At 36.9% G+C, this 24,598-nt stretch overlaps 1 protein-coding gene across 2 annotated transcripts in view; it reads left to right on the top strand.

Annotated features, from left to right (window-relative positions):
* ATP6V1H (ATPase H+ transporting V1 subunit H) overlaps positions 1–24,598 on the top strand; it is a 111,040-nt gene that overhangs the window by 68,544 nt on the left and 17,898 nt on the right. For both annotated transcript variants that reach the window (XM_043975830.1, XM_043975829.1), the window contains 3 exons: positions 252–377; positions 7,403–7,504; positions 15,279–15,392. In XM_043975830.1, the coding sequence (XP_043831765.1) occupies positions 252–377; positions 7,403–7,504; positions 15,279–15,392 (342 nt within the window). The remainder of the gene's footprint in view (positions 1–251; positions 378–7,402; positions 7,505–15,278; positions 15,393–24,598) is intronic.

The raw sequence follows: 24,598 nt of genomic DNA, 5'->3' as shown, positions 1-24,598 counted from the left end.
TTCACATACTTATTCATGGCAGGTGCCATTCTGTCCTGATAGTGAATTTTATTTAAATTTCATAAAAGATGCTATGAAAGTTTTATTAAATTTCAATGTTAATAGTAGTTTCCTTATTTTCAATATAATTATATCTCGTTTGAAGTTTAGAATATTTGAATTTGTATTACTGGGGGTAATGGGAAAACCTTTTGGTTCTAGCTTTATTGTTATTAGTGATATAACTTAAATTTTTTAAAATATTTTTGTAGCTCATTTGATGAATACAGTTCAGAACTCAAATCAGGAAGGCTGGAATGGAGCCCTGTTCATAAATCAGAGAAATTTTGGAGGGAGAATGCTTCGAGGTTAAATGAAAAGAACTATGAGCTGTTGAAGTAAGTTCTTCTCTATTAAAAAAAAAAAATGACCCTGATTTATCATGTTTAGATTTTTTAGATTGAAATGAGTTTGTGTTTCTTTAAAAGTTTTAAATTAGTAAGAATTTATTAAGTACCTACTATATTCCAAACATGAAATACAAATATAAAAGTGAGACAGTTTGTCCCTCAGGTGCTCACATTCTACTGGAGTGAAGAACATGGCATGGTCACAGATAAAAGCAGGATATGTTCTAAATATATGTCACCTTTTGCTCAGAGGACTTGACTCATAGATTTAGGCTTGTTTTTGGAGTTCCTTGATGTATGTACTTCCAATAGTACCTAATGGCACTTTAAAAAATCTTTTATATTTATATATTTTAAATATTTAAAAATTACATATTTGCCTATGATATCTTTCAAGTAAATAATTGTGATAGTGAACAACTCATAAGAAATCTAGACTTGACCAAAATACATATCTAATACCAAAGAAAACATTTATTACAAAATCCTTTTATCTAAGGCAAAGCTGCCCTTGATTACCTTCATGTTGAGTAAAAATTTAACTTAAAAATAGCTCTGTTTTATGTATTGTTAACTTGAAGGAAAGGAATAGGGCAGAATCTATGTTCTCTTGTGATGTGTTTTGTGACCTAGTTCATAAAGTTATAAGAAATATTTTGTAAACCTTAAAGAACTAAATGAATATGAGGAGGTTGTGGTGGTAATGATTTTTTCAAGATCACATGTCTACTTATTAACAATGATAAAGTTATCAGCAGGTTAAAATGAAGGTTATATTGATTTAATTTTACTTTTATAATGAAGATTTCTAAAGCTCTTCTTGTATGATAAAAATTGCAATTATCAATCATTTACCATGCAATGTATTTTACTGTAGGGTATGCATTAAGAACACAGAATATAAAGAAATGTAGCTTCTGCAGATACAATTTTTATTTCATGTACATATGTATATAGGATTACAAGAAGGCTAGTGGCAATAAGAAGAAAAAATTCTAAAGTTTTTGCATCATAATTATTTACTCGTGTATATTTAAATGGAAATACATAAAGTAGAAGGTAAGCTTCTTGAGGACAGAAACTGTTTTGTTTTGTCTTTGTAGCCCCGGTTACATTCCACAGGGCCTTGCATATAATGTGTACTTAATAAATGTTGATTGATTTTAAAGCAATTACTTCGATTTAATTAATTAAGTTGATTTTTACTTTGACAAATCAACTATTTTCTGACATTTGAACTAGTTATGCTGTTAATCTGTTTTAAAGTCATTTATCTTGTACACAAAAGACTTCATGAACATATTGGAAAAGTTTTGTGTAGTGAATCCGGAACTAGGAGAAGAACTCTGTTCAGATGTCCTTGACACTTACTAAATGTATAACAGTGGGCAATTTCTGAGACTCAATGTCCTCATTTGAAAAACAAGTCTAATATTCTTTGTAATTCCCACCTTATAGGGTGTTTCAGAGCCTTAAATAAGATAATAAATGTTAGACTTTGTACAAACATATGTTGGTTGTTAGGTTCTTTGTATAACTAAAAATAATGCCACTAATTTTAAAGGGTTTCTATTGAAGATAATAGGGGCAACTAGATGGCTCAGTGGATAAGAGTGCTGGGCCTGGAGTCAGGAAGACCTGGATTAAATCTGGCCTCAGACACTTAATATCTGTATGACTCTGGGCAAGTCATTTAACCTTTGTTTGCTTTAATCCACTGGAGAAGGAAATCGCAAAACACTGCAATATTCTTGCCAAGAAAACCCCATGAAAAGCATGGTCCACAGGATCATGAAGAATCTGACATGACTGAATGATTGCACAACAACAAATTCAACATAATTCTCATAATAACTGGTAGAATCAATTTTTAACTAACTTTTTAGATAAACCTTTAGGCTTACTAGAGACAAGAGGGAAGTATTCAAGGCTGCCTGTCTGTAGGAATCAGACACTTCCCTTCCTGCCACGGGAGCCCCTCCTCTCCAGCTGGCTACGTGTGATGCCCTCTTAGCTGGAATGGAATGGAATTGAATGAAAAAGAAGATATAAAACTTACTATATACAAAGTATTTCCTTGAGTACTAGGCTTACAAATAGAAAAATCGAGGCAGCCAATGCCCTTGTGAGATAATACATAAAGGACAACTCAGTTTTATGGCTAACAGAAAGGCCAGGTGGTACCCAGGTTCTGGCAAGTAGCAGGGGAGATGGCAAGTCCCCAAGGACCTTGGGGAGCAAAGATAGAACAGATGGTCCTTAAGCGATATGATAATGAATTCAGGGGTCAGAGTACAGTGGGACTTTGAGTTGCCTCTGGTAGAACAGGGAATTGTTTTGGGATTCAGCATCTACTGTCTGGTGGGAACCAAGCAGTGCAGCAATGGGGATTGGATTGGGGAGCGAGAAAATCCATAGCTTTCCTAGCTAGTAATGGTGATGCTGGACTGCCCATTATTAGCATGCTGGTGTTAGCAATATTTGGGGAAAGCATCAAGCTTGTACTAGTTGCAGATATTTCTCTCCCTGTTAATATTCTCTCCCCAAGTTAATATTCTCACACTTTTATAACTCACATTTTAAATTGCTCCTGAAGTTCTAGGATTATATCTGCCTGTTAACATTTTGTATTCAAGATGAGTCTGAAATATATGTATTTTCTTTTAGCATGGAATCCATAAGTATATTCACAGTCATATCTGGTAGTATAAGCAATTAGTAACTTCAGCAAATTTGTACTGTGTAAAATAAATCCACATAACTAATCATTTCTGCATATCATCAACAAAATCCAACGAGAAGAGAGAAAGAGTATTTCTGTTTAAACAGAAGTTGAGTCTGCCTGCCCAGACAGACATAGGAACTGTATAAATACAACTATGAAACATCCTTTACACAAATACAGACAGAACTAAATACTTGGAGAAATATTAATTGGTTATGAATAGTTTAAGCCAATAAAATAAAAATTACTGTACACCAAAGGATTTATTTATAGAGCTAAAAAAAACCCAGTTAATAAAATTCATCTGGAGCAACCAGAGATATAGAATCTCACCAGAAATAATGAAAAAAGGTTGGAAGAAAGGGGGCCTAATAATATCAAATTTCAAATTACAGTAATTATCAAAATGATTTAGTATTGCCACTGCTAAGTTTATATCCCAAAGACATCCCAAAAAAGAGAAAAGTACTTATTTGTACAAAAATACTTCTAGCAGCTCTTTTTGTGATGGCTAAGAATTGGAACTCAAAAGATTCCCCATCACTTGGGGAATGCCTTAACAAGCTTTGGTATATGATGGTGATGGAATATTATTGTGCTATAAGAAATGACAAGCAGGATGATTTCAGAAAGGGCTGGAAAGACTTGTATGAACTGATGTATAGTGAAGTGAGCAGAACCAGGAGAATATTGTGCACAGTGACAACAAAATTGTTTGATGAAGAACTGTGAATGACTTAACTATTCTCAGCAATGGAAGAGCCAAGACAATCCCAAAGGACTAATGATAAAGCACATTATCCGTCTCTAAAGAAAGAACTGATACTGATTGAACACAGACTGAAGCATGCTGTTTTTTACTTTTTTTCATTTTTTTCCTTTATTTAAGTTTTCTTGTACAAAATGACTAATATATAGTAATGTTTTACTAATTGCACTTGTATAACCCATATCTGATTGTTTACTGCCTCAGGGAGGTGAGGGGGAGAGACGTAAGGAGGGATAAACTTTGGAACTCAAAACTATAAATAAAATGTTTATTATTAAAATGACCATTTGGTATTGGTTATAAAGTAGAGAGGTCCATCAATGGCACAGATTATTTGGGTAACATAAAGGAAAAGCAAGTGAACACAGCTACATGCTTGATAAACTCTAAGATCTCAGCTATTGAGGTAAGATTGAAAAAATTATAGTGTATGTTGGAATACTATTGTGTTATAAGAAATGATAAAGTAGATTATGTCAGAGAAATCTGGAAAGACTTTGTGAGGGCCAAAACTTGATATATGGAGCGTTATTTGGGTGACTCGCCTTAATATTGAGGTCCTGGAAATATGAGGGACGTTTTAGGTTCACCCTCCCCTCTGAACTGCCCTTTTTAGATATTTCTCTCAGGCCAATAAGAAAGGAGCCTCTAAGCTTTAGTTCACAAAAGGATCAGATTTTATTACTTGGGAATTAATTAAACAACAAAGGTGAAACTAATAAAAAATCAAAGATAAGGAAGTAGGAAAATAGAAATACAGATAAATACTCTTAACTCTAAACTTAACCTATTTAATCCTAAGACTGTTTCCAATTAAGCTAGTTCAAAGGAGTTTAGGGTTTTCCGTAATTAACTCACCAAACCCGGACAGTCTATAGTTGCTCGAGCCACCAAAACAGCAGTCGCCTGAGACAGAGTGTACATGTGCCACCACTGCAAGGGGAGAAGAAAAAGCGCCTGCTAGACCGCTAGCATTCTGGAAGAACCCTCCACCTCCCTTCAAGGAGCGTTCAATCTTTCCTCCCCCAAAAGGGGAGGTCCTTCAAAAACTGCCTATGGAGAGTTCTCCTTCTGACCTCAGTAGCATACAGAACCTCAGAGTGGGCCAGGTGTGGCCCCTCCCAAATGAGTCAGCTAAAAACTGCAATATTAATCTTTACCAGAAATAATTTTTACCACAACTTCTATGAACTAATGCAGATTTAAGTGAGCAGAACTTGGAGAACAATTTATATACTACATCCTTAAAAAACAGCTTTGAAAGAATTAAAATTTCTGCTCAGGACAATGAAAGAAGATGAACATAGTATGCTTCAATCTGTATTCAGATTCCATTAGTTCTTTCTTTGGATGGAATAGCAGTTTTCCTCATGACACCTCTGGAATTGTCTTGGATCATTGTATTGCTGAGAAATAGCTAAGTCATTGATAGTTGATCATTGTGCAATGTTGCTGTTACTGTGTACAGTGTTCTGTTTCTGCCCACTTTACTTTGCATCAGTTCATGTAAGTCCAGGTTTTTCCAAAGTCTGCCTGCTCATCATTTCTTATAGACTCCTTTCCATGCCTGTAATCCACTACCTCTTTATTTCTGCCTGTCAGAATCCTTATCTTCTTTCAAGGCTTAGCTCATAGGATGCCTTCTCTGTGAAATCTGTGGGATAGCCGCCCCCCCCTTGTTAGTTTTCTCTGCTGCTTTAAATCATCTTTTATTTTTATATTTATGTACATGTTATATCTCCCAGTAGAATGGAAACTGCTTCAAAGGGAAGTGACTATGGTTTTTATTTTGACATTGAGTCCTAACAATCGAGGACTTTGCATTTACTTCAGTAATTTTGTAGTGTCCTCAAAGTTGCTACATTTCTAGCTGTGCGTATCATAATCTATTCATACCTTCTTTGTGTGCCTCTTGCCATTATCCTTTAAATCATCCTGAAAAAGATTTCCATCTGATCCCAAGGGGTTTTCTTCTAATTCTCTTGACATCTTGTGTGTAACATGTGGGCTATTTATAGAATAGGCCTCATTCATGCTACAAAACCTTTCTTCTACTTCTGACTTACATCTCCAATAGAAAGTCAGCTCCTTGAGGACGGGGACTGCCTCACTTTTCTGTTCATATCCTTAATGCCAAGCACAGTGCCACGAATATGGTCAGTGCTTATATAAAGGCTTATTGATTCAATTGTACATCTCTCTAATATCTATTTGCCATATTTTTCTTTGGTAATATGCCTATTCATGCATACCACGCTGTATCTTTCTTTCTCTTTGGTTAACACACAGCTTTAATTTTCTGCAACCTATGGTATTTTATAACTCATAGCTAGCTATACAGAATAACAGTAAAGATGCTTACATATCATTAACCATTTGTCAAAGAATCTTTCTGGGGAGAGTGTATAAAGGAGGAAAGGTGTATCAAAGAAATTTAAAGCTGAAGTAGATCAGTCAGTAATGGTAAATTTAAATTCATACTTCCTCAGTTTTTAAAATGATGTAATTTCTAAATTCCATAATACTTTCAAATAAATTTTTACTATTTTCAGATATGTATAGTAACTTGTACTTTGCCTAAAAAGGGAGCTGTCATTCAAACTGTTGTCTAATAAAAGTTTTTAATATATAGATAAAATAATGATTTGTAATTTGGAAATCAATTTATTTTTCATACAAATAGGTACTTCATTGAAAGTGCTTTTAAAGTGATTTGTCCTAAATATTTAAAATGTTGCTCAGTTTTATTTCCACTGTTATGTATCATATTAAGTGGTTGTAGGTTTTTCTCTCTATCAGAAAGGGACTGAAATTATCTAATATGTTTCCTACAGTTTGTAAACAGAGAGAGGCTATATTACTTCTACTTTCAATGAAGAAAAGGTTTGACAGAGCACAACCTTTGTCTGAATTATGACAACACAGAATTAGTGTTTCGTAGTAAAATTTATGATCAGTAAAGGAGGTGGCCTTGCCATCTAATACAAATGAAGGGTAATGGACAGCCCGCAAAGCACTAACTAACGTTTTTGAAATGTTAAAAGAAACAGAATAAGGCTTCCATTCCAGGATATTTTTTTAGGCTTCCATATAAGGTTTGGGTAAAGACTTGGATACCAGTTGCACCAAATGAGAAGGGATAAATAGATTGCCTTTTTTTTTTTTTTTGGTGGGGCAGTGAGGGTTAAGTGACTTTGCCCAAGGTCACACAGCTAGTAAGAGTCAAGTATCTGAGGCCGCATTTGAACTCAGGTCCTCCTGGATCCAGAGCTGGCACCTTATCCACTGTGCCACCTAGCTGCCCCCCAATAGATTGCTTTTTGTACAGGTGAAGAAATATATTTATGTGTATGAAATAATGGATCCATTTAAATAGTGCTATTATAAAGCATCCCCAGTGTTGCAAGTCAGTAGGAAAATGGGACTAATCCAGATGAATTTTTTTTTTTTTACTAACTACATATTGCTGTAAATATTTAGGAAAAAAACTCCTAAAATCTATTTAAATTTTTATTTTAGAATCTTGACAAAGCTTCTGGAGGTGTCAGATGATCCACAGGTCTTAGCTGTTGCTGCTCATGATGTGGGAGAATATGTACGACATTACCCACGAGGTAAACGGTAAGAGACTTTACAGTATTTGAAACGTGATTAGCATCAATATTTTTATTTTACTATTGTAATGGAGCCTGTTTTATTTCTTTAAAAATATTTTTTCTTTATATTCTGAAGACCCATTTATATTGCACTTTACTCATGACTGACTGTTTCAATTGAACAAATATTTCGTTTTCTTTCTTTTTTTGGCGGGGCAATGAGGGTTAAGTGACTTGCCCAGGGTCATACAGCTAATGTCAAGTGTCTGAGGCTGGATTTGAACTCAGGTCCTTCTGAATCCAGGGTTGGTGCCTTATCCACTGCACCACCTAGCCGCCCCCTGAACAAATATTTCTTAAGTTCCTGCTGTGTGCAAAGCACAGTGTTGCTAAGCATTAAAAATATAAAGTTGGAGAACAACACAGTCCCTTCTGTAAGGGAACTTATAATCCAAAAGGAGGAATAAGATATGATGGTCTTAGAATAAGATAAACTGCTGCAATCTTTGCCTCCAGTGGCTTTTTCTCATTTCCCATTGTTCTTGGTCTCTTTGCAGCATTTGATACTATTGGGCATTCCAACTTCTTTACTTTCCCATTATTGTAGTATTATGTTGTTCTTTTTCTCTCTCTGACTATTCCTTTTTTGGTTTCCTTTGACAAACATCAGAAACAAGTGAAATGATTTGTATGCAAAGGGTGCTTTTTTTGTAGAGTGGTTAGTGAACTGTTCGTTTTAAGGAATACATTTCAGAGAAGGTTCTGTCTCTTATAATTAGGGAAATCTTCACAGAGAAGGGAGGGGCTTTCTATTGGCAATTTAAATAACTTAGAAGTTGATTATAGGAGAACATTTCAGTTAAAGAACATAGTTAGGAGGAAGAGGGGGATAATCATATTTTTGGTACAGACTAATCAAAGGAAAAGAGGGAGAGTGGGAGATTAAAAGGAAAATTAATTAGGCTGAGTTATACTGGTAAGATACAGAACTTTAGAGGTTGAGGAACTTAGTCCTGATCTTTAATACAAAAGGGAGCAACTGCAAGTTTATAGGAGAATGTGTGACAGTTTTAAAGTGGAAAAAACTGTTTTAACTATAGCTTTGATTGATGGACTAGGTGTTTATTAGTGACAAGGAATCTGTAGAACAGGGTTCTGAACTTGAAGTCTGTGAATTAAAAAATTTTGATAACAGTATTTGGATATGGTTGGTTTCCTTTGTAATTTGATATATTCCAATTTATACATTTAAAAACATTGTTCTTAGAAGGTCACCAACTTCAGCAGACTGCCAAAGGGGTCTGTGCCACACTAAAAGTTGAGCTCATGCTATAGAAATGAAGTTGTAATGATCAAGATGATGAGAGATCAAGATGAACAGTTTATGGTGATGGGGGAAAAGGACAGATTTGGCAGATCATAAGATTATCAATTTTGAGCTTTCATGAACCTTAGAAATCATAGAATCCAATTTTCTCATCTTATAGTAAGGCATCTGGGGCCCAGGGAGTCAGTGGTATCAAATTTAAATAGAAATACATTCGGCCCAGTATCCTTGCAGCCTCATATTAATTTAGAAAACCACAAACAAGCATCATCTATATTGTATTTTATTTTTATTTATTTTGTTAAACATTTCCTAATTACATTTTGTTTTTTTGTTTTGTTTATTTGGTTGTTTGTTTTGGGGGGCAGTGAGGGTTAAGTGACTTGCTCAGGGTCACACAGCTAGTAAGTGTTAAGTGTCTGAGGTCAGATTTGAACTCAGGTACTCCTGACTCCAGGGCCGGTGCTCTATCCACTGTGCCACCTAGCTGCCCCCTCTTAATTACATTTTAATCTGGTTCTGGTCAGCCCACAGGCTTTGATTTTGACACCTCTATGTTAAGTGACTTGTCCAAGGTCACACGTGTGGCAAAGCCAGGATTTGAATTTAGTTCTTCTGTCTCCAAATTCAGCACTTTTTCCATTGTATCTTTGTGATTGAGTAGATAAGTTGTGTATTTAAAAGAAATGTATGGGGGGCAGCTAGGTGGGGCAGTGGATAAAGCACTGGCCCTGAATTCAGGAGGACTTGAGTTCAAATCCAGCCTCAGACACTTGACACTTACTAGCTGTGTGACCCTGGGCAAGTCACTTAACCCTCATTGCCCTGCCAGGCCTCCCCCCCCCCCAAAACAAGAAATGTATGAAAATATGCATATTGAATAGTGGGAAGTGGGTAGTATCATTCAAAGCCTTAATATCATGTATTACATATAATTCATATTATCTGGATTTGGTGGTGGTGTTTGACTGTTTTACCCTAGTCTTTGACTTTTTCTGCAAATTAGTGAGAACTTTAAAATGTAAATGTCATAATATTAAATAACAGCTTAACCTATACAGAAGTTAGTTTCCTTTTCTCTTTTATGGTTAGACAATCTATTTTAGCCAGCAGATTCCTACCTCCTGCTCTTTTAATTGCTAAACTTTTCTTTCCTGTGCTACTCTAAACCATATCTAATTCAGTCCTGTCTTACTCCAGCTCCTATCTTTTTTTGTCCCTTCCTTTTCATGTCTTCTGGAATCCTTCTTTGTTGTTAGCAACTCCATTTTATCCTGAATCTCTTCTTCCTCTTAACAGTTTCTAACACAGGACCCTCTTTAGAAGTTTACAGAACTTGTTGCACCACAATTCTGCTTGCAGACCCTCTCTCTGCTTCTTTCAGTTTCTTGTTGTCATTCAGTTGTTCAGTCCCGTCCAGCTCTTTGTGACCCCATGGACCATAGCATGCCAGCCCCTTCTATCATCTGTTATCTCCCCAAATCTGTCCAAGCCCATGTTCATTGCTCCCATGACACTATCTTTCCATTTCATCCTCTGCCATCCTCTTCTCCTTTTACCTTCTTTCCCAACATCAGGGTCTTTTCCAGTGAGCCCTGTCTGTCTTCTCATTATGTGACCAGAGAATTTAAGTTTCAGCTTCACTATTTGTCCTTCCAATGAATAGTGTGAATTAATTTCTTTAAATATTGACTGATTTGATCTCCTTGCTGTCCAAGGGACTCTCAAGAGTCTTTTCTAGCACCACAGTTTGAAAGCGTTGATTCTGTGGCACTCAGCTTTCCTTATACTTCAACTCTAATAGCCATTGCTGCTGGAAAAACCCTAGTTTTGACTATTGTAGACCTTTGTTGGCAAGGTGATGTCTGCTTTTTAGTATGCTGTCCAGATTTGCCATAGTTTTCCTTCCAAGGAACAAGTGTCTTTTAATTTCAGTCTGCCACTGCTTCCATTTCTTCTCCCTCTTTTTGCCAAAAGTGATAGGACCAGTTGCCAAGATCTTAGTTTTTTTCATGTAAAACTTTAAGTCAGCTTTTATACTCTCCTCTTTTACTCTCATTAAGGGTGGTCTTAATTCTTTTTCATTTACTCCATCAGAGTGGTATCATTTGCATATCTGAGATTGTTAACTCCTGGCAGCCTTAATTCTGGATTTTGATTCATCCAGTCTGGCATTTTATATGATATACTCTACATATAAGTTAAATAAATAAGGTGACAATAATTGTCACATTCTTTTTTCAATCTTAAACCAAGCAGTTGTTCCATGTTCAGTTCTAACTGTTGCTTCTTGGCACTGCATACAGATTCTCATAGTTACTTGGTTACTTACACTTTTCAAAAGATTAACTCCCCTTTAATCCACCTTCTTAACTTCAATAACCTCCATTTCCACTATACCTCACTTGCCTTCCCTTCCCCCCTCCTTTGTATCTTGGATTTCATTATCATCCTAAACTGTTTCTCTCCAAGCTGTTGACCTGTGAAAATTATGCTCTCTGGGGCAGCTAGATGGCGCAGTGGATAAAGCACCGGCCCTGGATTCAGGAGTACCTGAGTTCAAATCCGGCCTCAGACACTTGACACTTGCTAGCTGTGTGACCCTGGGCAAGTCACTTAACCCCCATTGCCCCGCAAAAACAAAAACAAAAACAAAAACAAAAGAAAATTATGCTCTCTGAAAAATCTCCCCATTTTTCACTTTTCCCACAGTTGCACTTCTCTTAAACCTTTTTGTCTTTATCATGACCTCCGAATCCTCAATCCCACCCACTTTTCACTTTCTTCCTTTCCAAGTTTAGATTCTATAATCAGTTTACCAATGTGCTTTTGGTGTTATCTTTGCAGACAGTCTCGAATTCCTTGTCCCTTTGTCCTTTTGCTGTTCACACTGTATTAGTCAGTCCCTTGGCCAGTCAGCATTTATTAAGGGCTTACTATATTTAAGACAAACACTTTACTAAGCACTATATAAAAGACCAAAGACAAATTAAAGAGACCCTGCCCTTATTTAAGGAGCTTGTCTCCCCTAGTCTACCATCTTTGAAATTCACCAAACTGGTGACTGAGTATACTTTAAATACCTATGATCTAAATTCAGGTGAACCCTCAACAAAGCAAGACATTGCTTTTTTTTTTTTTTAAACAGTTCTGATTAATACCCATTTACATTCTGTACAATGAATGTTTTTGTTTGTTTTTTGCAAGGCAATGAGGGTTAAGTGACTTGCCCAGGGTCACACAGCTAGTAAGTGTCAAGTGTCTGAGATTGGATTTGAACTAAGGTCCTCCTGAATCTAAGGCCAGTGCTTTATCCACTGCACCACCTAGCTGCCCCTTACAATGAATCTTTTAAACCTTCCCAAGTCCCCAACTCTGCCTCTACTCCCCTTCTCTCACAGCAGATGACTTTACCCTCCTGCTTTACTAAGAAGATAGTAACAGCAGCTAACGTTTATGTATAGGACTTTAAAGTTTACAAGTTCTTTTCTTTTCTTTTTTTTTGGCCGGGGGGAGGTGAGACAATTGGGGTTAAGTGACTTGCCCAGGGTCATACAGCTAGTAAGTGTCAAGTGTCTGAGGCCAGATTTGAACTCAGGTACTCCTGACTCCAGGGCCGGTACTCTATCCACTGCTCCACCTAACTGCCCCAAGTTCTTTTAAAATATTATTTCATTTGGTTTGATTCTCACAATTCTCCTATAAGGTAGGTGCTAATATTATCCTAATTTTACAGATGAGAAAATGGGGCTGAGAGAGGTAGAGAAACTTGCCCAGCATCACATAGCTAGTGAATATCTAAGCTAGGATTCAGACCCAGTTCTTCATTACTCCAGGTCTGGTACTCTTTATCCACCTAGCTTTCTTGGCTTGAGACTGTCATTAACGCATTCAAATTTTTCCCCTATAGTTTAAAACCTCTTTATATCTTCACCTATCTTCTTCCCACAAGTCTTAGAGGGAAAGATGGCCCTTTCTCCCTTAGGTTAGTCCCTCTACTTGTGCCCTCTATTCCCTTCTCAGTCAGATCTTGTCCTTTTCACCATTTCCCTTTCTCATTCATTTTCAGTCTATCTGTATTTATTTATTTCTTTTGCCTATAAATATTGTCATGTCTCCCTATCCTTACAAACCTTCACCTGACTCAATTAACTCTTAAATTTTTTTGTTTTGTTTTTGTGGGGCAATGAGGGTTAAGTGACTTGCCCAGGGTCACACAGCTAGTAAGTGTCAAGTGTCTGAGGCTGGATTCGAACTCAGGTCCTCCTGAATCCAAGGCCAGTGCTTTATCCACTGTGCCACCTAGCTGCCCCCACTCAGTTAACTCTTCAAGCTCTTACCTCTATTTTCCATCCCATGTCACTACTAAAGTCCTAGAAAAAGTATTTTGCACTTTCTCCCACTTCCTTACCACCCATTCACTCATTCTTTGCATTCTGACTTCACAACTCATATTTCCTCTAAAATTACTTTCTCAAAGATCAAGAAACAAATACTTAATTTGTCTTCTCATTTGTCATCTTTCTTGGCTTTTTATAGCATTTGGCACTGTTGACTAGCTCTCTTGTCTGCTTTGACATTGCTCTTTCCTGGTATGCCTTGTGTATCTTACTTTTCTTAGTTTGTCTCCTTAGCTTTTTCCTTCTACCTACTAGGTGTGGGAATCCAAGAAGATTCTTTACTAGGCCTTTTCTTTTCTCTTTATACTCTTTCCCATGTTGACATGGTGGTCTGCTTCTGTTGGTTTAACAAATAATCATCTAATGGAACCTATCATTTCTAGAAGGCTGCCCGTGTACTTTGTGACAGTTTTGTTTTTGCAACAGTGCATAAATTATCAAGGACAAAGTAAAATAATTAAGCCATACAACTTTTCACATATTAAAAAAAAAGCAACCAGAACAACCTTTAAACATGCAGTATGTTCTTTTCACTTGTTATGATCACTTGATCATCACTAAATTCTTGGTGACCACCTCCTCTAAAGGACTTGAAATGCTGCGAGGCAGATAAGATTAACACCAGGAATAGATAGTGTTGTTTTCTTTTTGCAAAACTTTTCAAATTTCATGTAATCATTGAAATTGTCTATTTTATCTTTTGTGATTTCCTTCATCTCCTTTGTTAGCTTAAGAATTCTTCCTTCTTGGCTTCAGCATTGTTACTGTGATTAGGATAGAGTCACTGTGGACTCCAGGGTAGGAGATTCCTGAGAAAGGATGGAGTTTCCCTCCAAATCAGTCTCAAATAGGGCTGGGCTTGGGGCTTCCACTCTGACTGGTAAAGGACAGTATGTCCTTCTTGAGTTCTGCTGTTGTGTCACTGACCTGTACCAAAGTAACACTTGACTATAGGGCACTAGGTTCCTCGAGCTTCCATACTCAGCCCCTCAATAGAGCTAATGCTGAGGCATTTTAGTCTCTCTCCTGCATGGCTTCCTGAATATGCTTCCAAATATATTGGTATGATGGTGTCACTCATTTACTTAGAAATTTTTAGTGCTGCTCATTCCTTAGTAAAATAAAGAATAATAATAAAATAAAATGGGGCAGCTATGTGGCGCAGTGGATAGAGCACTGGCCCTGGAGTCAGGAGTACCTGAGTTCAAATCTGGCCTCAGACACTTAACACTTACTAGCTGTGTGACCCTGGGCAAGTCACTTAACCCCAATTGCCTCACTGAAAAAAAAAATAATAATGAAGTAAAATAAAGTATAAACTGTAGTACACAAGGCTCTAGTTTTGAAATCCTGCCAGTATTTGAATTTGGAGTGAGAGCGTCTGCACTCAAATCTCAGCTCTGCTGCTTCGCGCTCAGACGGTCTTGGGCAAGTTACGTCACCTCCATGAGCCTCACTTTCTTCATCTATAAAGTGAGGATGGTGAACTAGATACCTCTTTGGTCCTTTCGTCTTGAAGTAGAAAATTCTATTAGACCTGATCCCTACTTTTCTCATCTTCAAGATGGGACATAAACTATCTTTGGTGAGGATGAAATGGGAATGAATGTAAAGTGCTTCACAAATCTTAACTCAGTACAAAAAGGTGAGCTGTGATTATTGTCATCCTCATCTCTTGAAAGTTCCTCCTTTCAAGATCCAACCTCCTTAATGGAGCTTTTTATGCATGCATGTGTGAGCATGCACATACACACACACACACACACACACGCACACGCACACACACACACACACGCACAGACATACATACAAATATGTATGTACATGGTATAGCAGGAGATGGAAATAACAGACTTTTCATCTTAGAGCCTAAAATGGAACAAACATACTTCCACCTTCAGAAAAAGATATTCAGGATACAAGTACATGCATTTTTGGTATGGTTACTAATGCATCAAATTTACTTTTAAAAATCTCTTGATGTCTTATCTATAACTGGTTGAACTTTTTACTTAACAGCAAGGGGTTGAAAATACTGGCATCACCATCACAAAGTCTCCTCTCTTCCACAGGGTTATTGAGCAGCTTGGTGGGAAGCAGCTGGTAATGAACCATATGCATCATGAGGACCAGCAGGTTCGCTATAATGCTCTTCTGGCTGTGCAGAAGTTAATGGTTCACAACTGGTATGTGAGAGCTTTTTATTTTCTCCCTCTCATATAACTGTCTGAAATTTCAAGGGTTGTGTTCTATGTTCTGAAAATCCTTTATTCAAATATCCTGAAGGATGACAGCTTTTAAAATATGAGTATTGGGTTAATATTCTAGTAATATACTTGGCATAGAGGAAGTAATAAATGACTTTTTAAGATGAACTGTTTTATTGTCTCTGAGAATATGTATTCATAGTGCCAGCATCCAGACAAATGAGCATTCTTTATTTTTTGAACTGATAAAACTCTTTTTGGGGTTAAATAAATTTAATTTTGACTTTGAAGGGTTGAATAAAATATAAATAACTTCATAGTTAAACACCAATTACTCATGACTTTAAAAACTCTTCATGGTTTTGAAACTTTTCATATTTGTGTGTGTGTGTACCAATTGGGGTTAAGTGACTTGCCCAGGGTCACACAGCTAGTAAGTGTCAAGTGTCTGAGGCTGCATTTGAACTCGGGTCCTCATGACTCCAGGTCAGGTGCTCTATCCACTGCACCACCTAGCTGCCCCCGAAACTTAATCTTACTTTACATGTCCATGTTACTAGATTTTCTTAGTTCACACATGACAAAACAACTTAATAAATTGAGTTATAACTCCATATTACATATATATATATACTCTTTGTGTGGCAGTAGCAGATGTTTTCTGACATCTCCCTTTTTGCTTTTCTAGTTTATTTTTTAAGCCATATTATGACCCTTTCCCCAGTAATTTAATGTATGTGAAATGCAGGACCAGCAGCTTGATATTATTAAAACTTCTTTTGAGGGCAGGTAGATGAGTTGCTTGTCTTTTGGCTCCATCTGGGGTGTCATCATTGGCCCATTGACTTTTATGTTCAATATTTTCAAAGTAGTATTAAATTATGAAAGACATTTCTGTACTTTGCCATTTTTAACCAAATATGAATTCATATTGAACTATTTTTACACTGCCATTGTCAAATATATTCAGTGTAGACTGAGGAAAACTGCCATTTCTAAAGGCAAGAATTAATATAGAATTGGGATGGATTTTTAAGAAACACCCTACCTACTATTGTACCATATATATAGTTAAAGTTGACTAGTTAGGAGGGGCTACTGTTGGATCATATAGTTAAGCATTTTGATCTTGCCACTCAGGAATATTTGTGGTATGACTACCAGGTGAAGAATTATGCCTAGGGGAGAGTGAAAAAAAGGAAAAATATAGGTTTCTCCCCTCTCCCTCCCCCAATATAAGCAGAGAATCAAAGCAGCAGACATTCTGGAGTGGTTTTCATCTACCTAGTGTTAAAACATTAAATCCTTTCTTTGAAGAAATGAGCTAGTTTAACATTCAGCTTCCAGCTATTTCTATGTTTGTTTATCCGTGGTAAATTGTTTCCTTCTCTGGAAAGTATACCTCAGAATCATCCTTCTCCACTCCCTTCCTCACTACTTCCCCATTCCTCTTGCCCTCACCTCCCAACCCCTAACCAGGAAGTCTGCTTTTGTTAATGCAAGACAAATTGGATTTAGCTCTGTGTGTGTGTGTGTGTGTGTGTGTGTGTGTGTGTGTGTGTGTGTGTGTGTGTGAGAAATACAGACCCACTGGCTAAATCTATATTGCATATATCTGTGTGTATATTTTATGCACAAATGTAATTTATATTACATATTTACACTTATCAGTATATACTTGTGTGTATGTGTATTATATACATACAGGCTAAATCAGTATTAAATATGTCTATATGTGTGTCTGTTTTATCCCCACATAATTTACATTGCATATATCTGTACTTTTCTGTATATACTTAAAATCATGCATTGCAAATCCAAAGTACTGGGGGCAGCTAGGTGGCACAGTGGATAGAGCACTGGCCATGGAGTCAGGAGTACCTGAGTTCAAATCCGGCCTCAGACACTTAATACTTACTGGCTGTGTGACCCTGGGCAAGTCACTTAACCCCAATTGCCTCACAAAAAAACCAAAAAAAAAAAAATCCAAAGTACTTGTGGATTGTCCATGATTTAAGAATATTTATACTTATATCTTCCATTTCTGGGGACAATTGATAGTTGGTGGTAGAGTAAAACTAGAATTTATTTGACTTAAGGTAGACTCAAGAGGTATAAAGTCTAGAGAGTTATGGACTTGCAGAGTCAGAATATCCAGGTTCAAATCCTGCCTCAGATACTTAATAGCTGTCTGACCATGGTCAAACCCCTTAACGTTTCCAGACCTCAGGCAGCTCTCTGAGGCTTAACCTACTAAATTTTAAATGGGTGGAAATCTGTCAGTGCAGTGACAGAATCATAGATCATTGACTATTGACATAGACTTTACACTTCAAATTTATTTTAAGTACTTTTGAAATTGTGTTGTTATGCTTATAGTGGCAATTCATTTGAATTTCATTTATGGAGTTCAAGTCTAAAGTTTCCCAAATCTATTGAGGTAATAGAAGGAGTTTATATAATCTGTCAAAATACTGGCTTGAGCTATTTATGTCTTCTGGTGACAGTTTCCTGATTTTTAAAAGAATTCTTCGAGTAATTTGAAGTGCTGGGAACCACCAGTGACCCTGGAATCCTCCTTAGTCATAAGAATGTTAGGGGTTGCAAATAAGGGTGTGTGTGTGTGTGTGTGTGTGTGTGTGTTTGGGGGCTGTAGTGATGGGCATGGGCTGGTGGTTGTGTTGTGATGGAGTAGCCTTTATGGACAGTAAATGTAGGACATTGTTTAGTATACCAGACCTCAGCTCATAGCCCATATGAATGATATGAATGGTTATTGATCTCACCACAATGGCACAACTATTATCCTTTGGTCTTTGGAACAGTATTAGCTTTATGCATTACATATAGAAAACTGTACAAAATGACAACATATGGTAGAGTGAATAATAGATATACCCAGGCTATATAATCTTACATCATAAAGTTTCATCATTTTTCTCCTACAGAGTGATTTTTAAATCTAATCAATCAGCTCATAATTCAGAAGCAACATTCTGTGCATATGGAAAGCTCAGGACATCAGGAAAGAAACACTGAATTTTGTAGGTAGAGGATGATAAAAGAACTCTAATGACATGGATTACTTAAAGAATTACTTAAAGATTACTGCTTGTGTGTTTTGAATTTTTCTTTAGTTCCTCCCTCCCCAAAGTACAATAATAAATGGTAAGAACTTTGGTCCACTACATATTTTTTCTACAGGCATCAGAATTTCTCCAGTAGAGGTAGGTAAATTGAAATATATAGTGAGAAATTTAAGGATGAGAAAGAATATACTAAGGCAAATGGTTAAGTGAATTTTGTCTTGTTCTCCCACCAGATACTTTTCCAGTCCCCCATTCTAGGTTTAGTTATTCATTAAATGATTCAGCAAACGTGTATTAAGTGCAAAAGCACTGACTGCCATGTGTGTCTGCACAATGGGACACCAGGAAGGCTTACTTAAACCCCAGGAAATTCACACTGGCTCTTGGTCATCTTTAGGCAAGAAAACTCTATGGTGACAGATTGAACTAATCTATCTTAATACATATGGGACAGCTAGGTGGTTCAGGGGATAGAGCACTGGACTGGACCTGGATTCAGGAACATTCATCTTCTTTAATTCAAATTCTGGCCCTACACACTTACTATCTGTGTGACCCTGGGCAAGTCATTTAACCTTGTTTGCCTCAGTTCCTCATCTGTACAATGAGCTAGAGAAGGAAATGGTAAACAACTCCAGTGTCTGTGCCAAGAAAACCCCAGTGGGGGTCACAAAGAGTTGGGCGAGACTGAACAACAACAATCTTAATTATAGATTTGAAACTGTCTACTGTGAAACACTAATGACTTTTAACAGTTCTCCATCATCACTATCATCAAAAATGTTTTTGTCAAGTACTAATGTTCTGTGACACTATTCTAGAACCTGTTTAGAGCTGCTTAAATATAATCCCTCCCCCCCCCCCCCCGCCCCAGGAATGAATAATCCAAAAGAACTAGCCCTTTCATAAAAAAAATCCCCCAAATTATATATCCACAGAGTAAGAACAGGAATCATCCCTACATAGACGATAATGAGATTTATTATGGATATTAGCACATTAGCACACCAAAGAGAAATTCAAATTTTCTGGACCTACAGACCAGCATTAGACTGTGAATATAAGTAGAAGATAAATTTTTTGTGGGCAAAATACTTTATTATCTATCACCACGCTGTTATTTATCTAGCACAGTGCTTTGTATAAAGTAGGTATTTGATAAATGTTTGGTTTGAATTGAATCACACTGGCCTGAGGAGGCATTCTTCATGTCAGTAACCATAAAATTAAATACTAATTAAAGAAAAGCATGTTCATTATATAGGTTAAAAGAAACAAGAGCTACATTTAGAACTTAGGTGTTATATCTCCTTCTTTCTAACTTTTTATTCCTTTACATGTAAATTGAGTACATGTTTATGATTCTGATGGTGTTTTAGTTATTTTGTAAGCTTGGAGAACACAAATACATTAATTAAAATTATCATGATTGAATTGGATCTGTATATGGGATCGATTTTTCAACATAGCAGCATTACCATCCTAACGATAAAACAATTCCTTTGAATTTTAATAACTTAAATTTTGTTTCTGACATTTTTCAGAACAGTGTAGATCTTGTTCATCTGCTTAGGATTTTTGATGCTATCCCTATTTGCTTTTAGTGGATGGCCCTTTTAAAAGTCTAGTTATGTGAATCTCTTAAGTACATGCTTACATGTGTTTCGTTTGCATTTAGAAAAGGGAAATGGTTAAGAACTTGGTTATAAAACAATTCAGATTTAGATAAAGCAGATTACTTCTATCTGTCATAAAGTCTGCAAACCAGTCCCTTACTCTGATGCTACTTTCCATGTGTAAATTAAGTTCCTTTTGAAGCTTAGTTAATTTTTTTGTTTATACATATTAAAATATTGTTTTATATGTTCTGTTCTGAGATTAAACAGAAAATCACAGCTCATACCAGTGTAGAGCAGCACCTTGTGCAGAGCCACCCTCTTTTTCTCTCTAAACTTACTTTTTGTCTTTTAACTCCTCTAGGAGTAATGAGGAATTGGTGTCCAGTGATTTTTAAAGGTTCACTGTGGTTAGACTGCAAAGTGTATTTTGTTGTTCTTCAGTTGTTTCAATTGTGTCTGACTCTTCATAACACCATTCTCCAGCTCCTTTTAAATATGAGGAAACTGAGGCAAGCAGGGTTAAATGATTTGCCCAGGGTTACAGAGCTAGTAAGTGTCTTAGGCCAGATTTGAACTCAGGTCCTTCTGACTCCAGGCCAGGTACTCTAGCCACCGTGCCACCAAGCTGCCTGCTAAGAAAATGCCACCCTATATTGGCAGAGGGTGTTTCCTCTTTTGTGAATAAGTCCTGTATCCAGTGAAATCAGAATCCCTTTCCTTATCCTTGAAACTGGGGCTACAAAGACAATGAAAAACAATTACTGCCTTCAAGGAGCTCACGTTGTACTGGGCGATGCCCTATGTACACAGATAAGGGAATATTTTGCTAAGTATATATAAAGTGATTTCAAGACTAAGAAATTAAGTGCTGGTGTGGGGTGTGGGGAACTGGGGTAGGAATAGTGAGGCTGGGTAGGAAGAGTGACGTATTGGAGATGGCGTCTGAACTGTTGTTTTTTTCCCTTCCTTCCTTCCTTCCTTCCTTCCTTCCTTCCTTCCTTCCTTCCTTCCTTCCTTCCTTCCTTCCTTCCTTCCTTCCTTCCTTCCTTCCTTCCTTCCTTCCTTCCTTCCTTCCTTCCTTCCTTCCTTCCTTCCTCCCTCCCTCCCTCCCTCCCTCCCTCCCTCCCTCCCTCCCTCCCTCCCTCCCTCCCTTCCGAGGGGCAGTGGGGGTTAAGTGACTTGCCCAGGGTCACCCACCTAGTGTCAAGTGAGTGATGCCGGATTTGAACTCAGGTCCTCCTGAATCCAGGGCCAGTGCTTTATCCACTGCACCACCTAGCTGCCCTTGAACTGTGTTTTGAAGGAAGCAAGGAACATATCCCAGACATAGGTCACCTTTGAAAGGATACTAATCTAATAACTGCGATGTCATACAGAGAAAGTATGCAAGCAAGTTTGGAACAGAGAGTGTATGGGGAGGGAATAATATGAAATAAATATGGAAAGATGGGTGAGATCCATACTGTTCAGGACTTTAAATGCTGGACTGAGGTTTTGTTTTATTTTAGACTATATAATGATGTGCATTTAATTACCAGACAAAATTTATCCAACAAAAAGGGGAAGAAAAATGTTCACAAATAAGACTTTCCTTTGCCTTGACAAGGAAGACCAATTAGAAAAGAGAATTGACATGGATTTTGATTGCTCAACAAACATTAATACTGTTATAGGTCAGCTATGAGGCAGGTAGGTGGCTCAGTGGATAGAGCTCTGCTCCTGGAATCAGGAAGACCTGAGTTCAAATCCAGCCCCAGACATTTACTAGTTGTGTGACCCTGGTCAAGTCACTTACTCTGTTTGCCTTAATCCACTGGGGAAGGAAATGGCAAACCAGTTATATGTCAGACACTATGTTAAGTGCTAGGAAAACAAATACAAAATCACCCCATCTCTTAATTAAGTAGCTTACATTCTGAAGGATCAGTGTGGTATAGGGAAAGTGGAAGGTTACACCTGGCATGTGGAATGACTTGGACAGCAAGAAGCTGGAGTATGGAGGAGTGAACCTGGGAAACAAAGTATTCTAGACTTACTGTTTTTTCTTTTTTGAGATGATGGACAGATCACATATGACCTAGATTTCATGAACTTTTTGGTCTGCTTTTCTATAACTGATAGATAGCTGTACAATAGCCCTTAGGATATTTCTGAAATGGAACAAATAAAAATTAATGGAGCAAAAACAATAGAGTAGATAAAACTAGTCATTATTAAGGTAAGCAAATAGACTATCAGTTCAGGGTAATTTTCTTAATTTTCTTTAATTTAAGACACCCAAGTGTTTAATCTCATTAGGAAAGATGTTTGTGGGAAAATGTTATAAGTTAACAAGTTTTCTTTTATTGAAAATTTAAGGTACCTAAGAGAGGCAGTGATAAAAGCTGTTAATCATGAGCAAGATACTTTTTCATCAAAATATTCCTATATTGAAATCACATTGAAATTATATTTTTAAAAGTACTACAAAGATGTAAATGTAGGCACTGAAGGCAATTTGTTAGCCACTTAATGTAAGTAAAATATTCTATCACTTTCTATTAGTTGCATTTTTAATAGTGGACTCAGGAGAAAGCTCCATGATTTGAGTATTTGGGAGTAGTGTTATTTATCTAAACCAAAAAAAAATCTCCCCCAAAACAACCAGGCTTGCATGCATGCAACATTAATACACTAGAATGTTTCTCTGTGTACTAGATATCCTTAGCAGCTGTCACTCTCCATCCTCCCCAGATCCCTAATGTGACAGTTGTTTGTTGAGGACTGAAACTCAGAATTTTGGGGGCAGGAATTTATTCCACCTTCCCCCAAGAGCTTAGGGGATTGTTTCTGTCAGTGATGGGAGACAAAGAACATCAGTTGCTTGTTCTTTTACTGATTTTGCAGGTAATGTCATGGGGATTATGTTTAGTTTCTATCCAGTTGTTTTCTACTAAGAAAGAAATACCCCCTCCTTTTCCTTTTCTTTTTAGAAAGTTGAGCTGGAGAAGACCTCTTTGGTTTCCCATACTTCCTGAATGATTCCTATATATGTGGGCAGGTGAACTAGGAGAGTGGCTAGCTAGGATATTATGAATTATGAATGTAAGTCAAATGTAAATAACCATAGGGCAAGTAATGCTTGCCCTTTCTCTTCTGAAGATGAGCACAATTGAAAAAGGCATTTTTATTATTTATATATGGTTAAGAATAGGTATTGTCATATGCCAAGTCAGTAGACTTGTGGTTCAAGAGTTATGAAGCATAACTATTTATGTAAGAGTGAGTGTTACTTTTGGAAGGGCGACACAGGTGGGAAAGTTATGTATTCAGATGTCTCTGGGATCTCATTCATGTGGTTATGCTCCCTCCAGTGATGCACTTTGAAATCCATCATGCCCATGTGTTCTGTGCAACTCTTGTCCATGCAATTCCATAAATGTGCTCCAAAGGATCCACTCAATGTTCTGGGGGCATTTCACAGTTTCTCTTGACATCAAGAGGTCCCTTTGTATTTCATAGGCTGTCTGTTAGTTATCCTTCACTCTTGCCTCATGATCAATCCTTTTCAGTCCTACATTCAGTAGATCATATTCTTTTCTCCAATGTTGCAGCCTTTCCAACAACCCCCGGCGGGTTTTCTGTTTGTTGCCTTAGAGTTATACTAGTTCTTAATTCTGTGAACACTATAGCTGTAGGATTCTGAATGAAGGAACATAGCACCAGTAGACTATTGGTATTATTAATATAGGCCTTTATTTCAGGGAGAAGATTGGGGTCATTAAATGGACTTTGAAGTTCCCTAAATGCAGTCCAACCTATTTTGTTACTTTTGAGTCTGGACTAAAATTGTTGATTGTTGTCCTTTCTTAGTACTAGTCCAAGATACATGTATACACATGAAAAAACATATGTATATGTGCATGTATACATATAGATTTATTTCTGCTGATAGATTAGCTCTACAGGTTACCCATATTTTTCTATCATTGTTTGGAAAATAGGCATTCTTCATTTATTTTTATTTATTTATTTTGATGGGAGAATGTTTATTATTTTTAATATATTTTTGAATAAACATTTTTATTTATAGTTTTGAGTTCCAATTTTTATCCCTCATTTCTTCCCTCCTCTCCTCCTGCTCTGAGAAGATAAGCAATCAGATATTAGTCATTTCATACAAGAAAACTTGAACAAAAGAAAAAAAATAAAAGAAAGTAAAAAATAGCATGTTTCAGTCTACGTTCCATTGATATCAGTTCTTTCTTTGGAGTGGATAGTCTGCTTCATCATTAATCCTTTGGAATTGTCTTGGATCATTGTATTGTTGAGAATAGTGAAGTCATTCACAGTTCTTCATCAAACAATATTGCTGTCTCTGTGCACAACATTCTCTTGGTTCTACTCACTTCACTATACATCAGTTCATACAAATCTTTTCAGGAATAGGCATTCTTTAATCTGCTTGGATCTTCCCAGTTAGATAGTCTCTTCAGCA

Source organism: Dromiciops gliroides, chromosome 1 (genome assembly GCF_019393635.1).
Source record: "Dromiciops gliroides isolate mDroGli1 chromosome 1, mDroGli1.pri, whole genome shotgun sequence".
Classification (NCBI taxonomy): domain Eukaryota; kingdom Metazoa; phylum Chordata; class Mammalia; order Microbiotheria; family Microbiotheriidae; genus Dromiciops; species Dromiciops gliroides.
The sequence above is the reverse complement of the archived record's forward strand: the minus strand, read 5'-3'. Positions and strand labels throughout refer to the sequence as shown.